The sequence below is a fragment of the Dromiciops gliroides genome, chromosome 5 (genome assembly GCF_019393635.1).
Source record: "Dromiciops gliroides isolate mDroGli1 chromosome 5, mDroGli1.pri, whole genome shotgun sequence".
Lineage (NCBI taxonomy): Eukaryota > Metazoa > Chordata > Mammalia > Microbiotheria > Microbiotheriidae > Dromiciops > Dromiciops gliroides.
In genome coordinates, this window is record NC_057865.1 from 216,209,444 (window position 1) to 216,216,518 (window position 7,075).

The 7,075-nt window shown below is 45.2% G+C and overlaps 1 protein-coding gene across 1 annotated transcript; it reads right to left on the bottom strand.

Moving 5' to 3' along the window:
- Positions 1-612: 612 nt before the first annotated feature.
- BCDIN3D (BCDIN3 domain containing RNA methyltransferase) lies at positions 613-7,075 on the bottom strand. The gene is given in 9 exon segments (XM_043968934.1): positions 613-990; positions 992-1,108; positions 1,111-1,176; positions 1,178-1,210; positions 1,212-1,241; positions 1,243-1,304; positions 6,804-6,858; positions 6,861-6,926; positions 6,928-7,075. Coding segments are annotated over 9 exon segments (888 nt in total). The 5' UTR covers positions 7,051-7,075; the 3' UTR covers positions 613-654.

A 7,075-nucleotide genomic window follows, 5' to 3' on the forward strand; every position in this document is an offset into this window, starting at 1 on the left:
TCCCCCTATGTCCATAAATAGCCTCTGCACCCATGTCCAAACTGTAATAAATATCCCCATATTCTATATCAGAAATCCTGGGGCTTCTGCATATTTGCGCTTCTCCTAGTTTAATGATCTACTGTGCATGGGGAACATGTACCATTTATCTTGACCCATTCATCCAACAACTTCCATTATTTATTTTTTTTTTTGTGGGGGCGGGGCAATGGGGCTTAGCGACTTGCCCAGGGTCACACCGCTAGTAAGTGTCAAGTGTCTGAGGCCAAATTTGAACTCAGGTCCTCCCGAATTCAGGGCCAGTGCTTTATCCACTGCGCCACCTAGCTGCCCCACTTCTATTTGGTATTTTTTTGTTGTTCTTTTTTTTTTATAGTGAGGCCAATTGGGGTTAAGGTGACTTGCCCCCAGGGTCACACAGCTAGTAAGTGTTAAGTGTCTGAGGCCAGATTTGGACTCAGGTACTCCTGACTCCAGGGCCGGTGCTTATCCACTGCGCATCCTAGATCCCCCTCTATTGGGTTCTGATGCTACCTAGTTAATAGTCACGGACGCAGGGTCAGAAATCTCCATAGCCAGGTCAGTTTTTTTCTCAGCCTTCTCCTTACCCTCGCTTCTCCATCCCTCCCACCTTGTTGCTTCTAGGATGTCAATCTACCTCTGTTCATCATGTTTCATCTTGGTTACAAGGATGGGGAGGTTCAGCATGGTTGGTTCGCCCCTGAAGAGCAAAAGACTTCGGTCCCAGCTAGTGCTACCAAAGCAGCACACCAGCTCATGTATATGCGTCATTGTCTTAAGAATCTGAATGATATGGTCAGGCCATGTCACCACGCACATGGCAAGAAGAACGAAAGGTCGGTCAAAGTTATGGCGGCCCAGTTTGCTGAAGGCCCGCATGGCAGCTGCCCGGTAACACTTCCAAGGCTGTGGTTCACCAGGACGGCCAGAGACCAGGCAGAGAGAGGCAAGATGGGCCAGGAAGGCGAAGTAAGCCATTGTCCCCATGGTTCAGGTGGAATCCACATGGTGATGGACATAAGAAGACTATATCAAAGGCCTGCCTGGAGCGGCCAAACTGGTTCAGGAAGGAACTCAAACTGGGGCTCCCCGGGTCTGGGGATCCATGATGTCCAAGGTAACAAAGGACATAGCTTCAGGAAAGGGGCAGTCTTTTCTCAGCTCGCTCCACCCAGACAGGTTCAATGTCGACAGCAAAGGAAGCGAAGGTCTCTACTGGAAACTGCGGCAGATCTCTCCCTCTTCAAGTGAGAGGAGGTGTCTGTATAGAGCCAATGCCTCAGCTCCTGTGGAAATCCAAAAGAGCATGTCATTTACAGCCTCTCTCTAATCAGTGGGAAGAGAAGGAGGAAAACAGCTCCCTTCCCAAGGGCACATCAACCCTGATCACATTGTATTCAAGGTGAAAGTAGAGTAAGCTTCGCCAGCCCCAGAAGGGCAGAATTAGGACGCAATAGATGAAAGCTGTAGAATGGCAGATTTTGGCTAAATGTAATGGAAAGAGAATTCCTCACAAGACACAGCTATCCCAAAGCACTGTGGCTTCTCTGAAGAAGTCAGGTATTCTCTTTCCACTAAAGTCTGATAGAGAAGGCTGGATGACCATTCTTTTAGGCGATGTACAAGAAGGGTTACTTCTTACAAGTATATGTTGGATTAGATGTCCTTATAAGGCCCTTTGGGAGATTCTGGGATGTCTATTAACACAATTGATCTGGTCTTGGGGTATGACTCTAAGTACATTCCACACTTACAAATAAGAAGTTGCCTATGTTCAGTAAGAACAGATACTTCAGAAGTGATTAATGGTCTACTGTTAGAATTAACTAAGGCCTATAACCTGGAACAGGCATCCTGCACAAGAGTAAGCTTTCTCTGCTATTTGGTGCTTGGTGCCCTCCAGGGAACAGGATGTCATGAACTGTCTCTCTATTTTCTGCGATTGCGGGTTTAGGCTCTTTAATTTTTTTTTTTTTAGTGAGGCAATTGGGGGTTCAGTGACTTGCCCAGGGGTCACACAGCTAGTAAGTGTTTAAATGTCTGAGGCCGGATTTGAAACTCAGGTTACTCCTGACTCCAGGGCCGGTGCTCTATCACTGCGCCCACCTAGCTGCCCCCGGTCTAGGCTCTTTAGGGAGAGAGAGGCCCAACCAGGCTCCACCCACGTAGCTGAGTGTGACATATCCTAGGAAAACAACAAAATAGAAATCTGTGTTTGTGTGATGCTTTCAAGTTTACAAAACATTTTCCTCACAACAACCCCAGGAAATAGATAGTGCGATTATTATTGTTGTTGAGTCATGTCCCACTCTTTGTGACCCACTTGGGTGTGTTCTTGGCAAATACTGGAGTGGTTTGCCAATTTCCTGCTCTAGTCATTTTACCGATGAAGAAACCGACGGCACAAAAAAGGGTAAGTGACTTGTTGGGCGTCACACAAATAGTAACTGAGGTCAAATTTGAACTCAGGTTTTCACACTCCAGATCTAGTGCTTTATCTTCTGTGCTACCTAGCTGCCTCAAGTAATAATATTGTGATCATACGATGCGAGGAAACAAGCTCAGAAAAGTCTAAATGATGCCTCTGTGTTAGGCAGCTCGTCAATGTCGTCTGGGCTACAGACCGAGGCTCTCACCCTCCAGCTCCAGTGCATTTCTCCTACCCTACTCCGCCTCAGAGCAGTGCTTGAGGTAAAGACACTAAACATCTAGAGACAGTGAATGACCTGCCAAAGGTCACACAGACAGCAAAGAGCCAAAGCCAGGATTCAAACCAGCTCCTCTATTGAGGACAAACACAACTTTCTTTCCACTTCACCACCGTGATCAGGACCATGAGATACCTTTCCATCCTCCTTTTCCCATCATTTCACTAAAAATTAGCTTTCACTTCTTCCTAGAGAGATCCAACACTTGATGGGTGTCTCTCAAGGTTTGGGAACAAGGTCCAGAATACACATGCTGACAGACTGGCTCTATTCATCTTGACTGGATACCATTCCCCATTAAACGCTGCCACTCACTTTTTTTTTTTTTTTTTTGGTGAGGCAAATTGGGGTTAAGTGACTGGCCCAGGGTACACAGCTAGTACGTGTTAAGGTGTCTGAGGCAGATTTGAACTCAGGTCCTCCTGCATCCAGGGTGGTGCTTTATCCACCAGTGCCATCTAGCTGCCCCACTGCCCACTCACTTTTAAAAATAATCAGCACCTGTTTTTTTTCTCTTATAACATGACTAATGCAGAAAATAGGATTAATGTCATTATGTGTGTGTGTATATTAATGTATATATATGTATATATATATATCTATATAAACCGTAATATCAGATTACCTGCTGTCTAGGGGAGGGGGAGGGAGGGGAGGGGAGGGACAGAAAATCTGAAATTGTAAGCTTGTATAAACAAAGGTGATGAACTATCTTTACATGTAATGGAAAAAAAATAAAATACTTTATTAATTAAAAAAATAATAGCACTACTCAGTCCTGTAGATACCCATGTTATTCTTAGACTCCACATGGGAGACAACATGGGGTAAGTAGGAAGAATTGGCCATAGAGCTGGGGAGGCTTGGGATTCAAGCTCCAACTCTGTCATTTACTACCTTGCGGCTTGGCCATGTCTTTTCATCTCTCAGGGACTCTCTTTCTTCATCTGCAAAGTGGGGATAATAACACTTGTACTACCTACCTCCAAAAGTTATTAGGATTAAACTAGAGAATGTATATAAAAATACTTTGTAACCATAATGCACCATGAGAGAATCATGATGTGTATAACCTATATCAGATTACATGTCATATTGGGTAGGGAGGGAAAAAAATTTGGAACTCAAAAATCTTTTTTAAAAAAAGAATGTTGGGGGCAGCTAGGTGGCTCAATGGTTAAAGCACTGGCTCTGGATTCAGGAGGACATGAGTTCAAATCCAGCCTCAGACACTTGACACTTATTAGCTGTGTGACCCTGGGCAAGTCACTTGACCCTCATTGCCCTGCCACCCCCCAAAAAAGTAAAAGAAAAAAAGAAAAGATTATCATGATGACCAATCATGATAATCAAGTGCCAATATGATGCATGGGGTTATGAGGATTCTACACCCCCCAAAAAAAACACCCCAATAAAAACAAGTTCCTGCCCCTCCAGACGCTTACTTCCTAATGACCAAGCTAACAACAACATGCCCTTTGCAATGTTCTCAAATCTCTCATTTCCAGTCATTCTACTGGTCTACAGCAACAAGGTCCTTATCCCTCTACTTGAGAGGTGTCAACTACATGGTACCCCTTGAGAACCAGACTGAAAATGTAACAAAACAATAAAAAACGGTAAAACATAGGTAACATTACATTTATAAAACCAAGTTAATCTGTGGTCTGCAGGGATTCTTGTGTATAGATTAGTGGCCTCCCCACTTCTAATTGAATTTGATAATCAATGCTCAATTCCATTACTACCACTCTATTCTGAAACCTCTGGCTTGTCAAAACACAAATCCTTTAGCCAATGTCCCAAGACCTTTCCCACAGTGTCTTCCCATCTCACTGTACTCTGGTTCAACTCACTGTTTCCCAGAATTAGCTCAATATTGCCTTTGTGCTTTTGTACATATTCTTCCCCATGCAGAATGTATTCTCCTCCCAGGTCCCCACTCAACTACAATGTGTATATTTATCTTGCATTTAAACCTGTAGTGTTCTTTTTCTCTTCAAGGCCAAGCAATTTGGAGCATGTTTTGAGGATTAAGGAGGTGAGAGGAGAAAATTACTTATTGGGAATGTATGTCTGTGATATCACAACACTGGTTCCACTACAATTTTTCCAGTGGTGGCAATAACTAGATTTTTTAAAAAAGGGTCATGCGGGGTATGCTTAGATAAAATTATGTCTATTTCAGGGCAGCTAAGTTGCACAATGGCATAGAGCTCTAGGCCTGGAGTAGGGAACCTGAGTTCAAATTCCCCTCAAACACTAGCTATATGACCATAGGCAAGTCACTTAACCTTGTTTGCCTTAGCTCCTCATTTGTAAAATGAACTGGAAAAGCAAAATGGCAAATCACTCTAGTTTATTTGCCAAGAAAACTCTAAATGGGGTCACAGAGAGTCAGAAATGACTGAACAAACCTCAAACAACAAATACCCACTTCAGGTCTTCCCTAGCAAAATTCACAACCATTCAAGAGTTTGGCCTAACAATACAATATGCTTTATTCAAGTGGATGATACAATGGACCGGCAATCAGTCCACTGAAATAGTTCATCGATTCATATAATCTTGGGACAGGTACTGCAGAGAGAACTGATAGGAGGAAGAGTATAGGCAAGAGGTGGACTGCATTTGGGGAATTATTCAGCAAAGGCTGATTCCTGAAATGACAAAACATAACATTAATATTCTACTAATAACTGCAAACATATGGATACCACAGTCCCTTTAGAATAAAAATTTAAGGTGACCCAAAGGGGGCACTGGAAAGACAAGAGGTGAGCATAAGCAAGATGGAGTATGTTGCCAAGCACAGGAGTTACATAAAAGACAGCAACCAAAAAAGTATGACCAGAAAGAATGCAGGCCATGGACAGAGGGATGAAATGCCACACTGATACCTAAAGTGTGGAGGAAAGGACTGAACAGAAGATGCAAGAATCCAACAGGACCAGAAGTGCCTTGGCACCGATGGAGAGGGTAAATAAGTCCCTGGCATGAAGCTGGGGCTCAAGCTGCTGTCTGATGAATTTTCAGGTGAAATTTGGACATCCTTCATCCCACACTCCTCTCTGTTCCTTCTCACAAATTCACTCCTTCCCCACCTTAGTCCAGTATTATTCCGATAAAATATCATGCCAGCACATCACTTCAGCTAGGTTTTGTGCTCCCCAGCTTTCAGCAAAGGTCAAGCTCACCAGAAATCCCACTGACCAACTCTTTTATTTATTTTTTATTTTTTAATTTTAATTTTTTTTTTACCAACTCTTAAATATCCAGTTGCCTCTTGCTGAGCCTCACTCCAGTCCATCCTCTACTCAGTTGTCAAAACGATCTTAAAGCAGAAGGGTGACCACATCGCCCCCTCCCCCCATTCAATAAAACTCCCTCTGTTGTCTTAAGGACCAAATACAAAATCATTTGCCTTTTAAAGCTCTCCCTCCCTTTCCGGTCTTCTTACACCTTCCTCCCCTCCTCCTCCTCCTCCTCCTTCCGTTGACACTACCTTCCTCACTGTTCCTCAAACAGGAGACACTCCATCTCCCCACTTCTGATTGTCACTGGGGTGCCCGGGCTTGGAACTCTCTCCCTTCTCATCTCCTCCTCCTGAAAACAGCTGGGCCGGAAGACCGGGGTTCAAATCTAGTCTCAGATGCATACTAGCTGTGTCACCCTGGGCAACTCACTTAACCCGTTTGCCTCAATTGTAAAAACGAGGATACTAATTGTACCTACTTCCCACTCAATCAATAAGCATTTATTGGGCGCCAGGCACCGCGCTATACGCTGGGGCACACAAAGAGGCAAAAGGCAGCCCCTGCTGTCAAAAGGGCTCACAATGTTGGGTTCGGTACTTTGTAAGTGCCTGGCACATAGTAGGTTCTTAAGAAATATTTGTCTTGTTTCCAAGAGATTCCTAGGAAACTCGGGAAAGTACTTCTCCATAAGAGGCACTGGGCGGGCCCCACAAATGACCACGACACGTGGCCTGGGAGACGCCTTCGGGCAGCTTTTCCCTCCTGTAGCTCCAGAGGACGGGGCCCACTGCATGCGCAGAGCTCTCCACATACTCACCCCCGGAGTTACAGCCCACATCGAGCCCCCAGCAGCGGCCGCGGGATCGGGGCTCCCTGGGGGAAACAGCTGCTGCAACAGCGCCGGGGGCAAGAGGCGAAAGCGCTGCTCGGGCGGGTGGACAGCGGGAGAAGTAACAGGGGAAGTTTCCGTACGGGGCAGCTCCAGGCTCCAAGAACCCTTGTTCGGCTACCCGCTTCTTCGTCGGTTCGCAGCCTCCGCCACCTGCAGGACTGGGCGCCGCCATTGGCTTCAGTCCGTCTGCGGGTGGA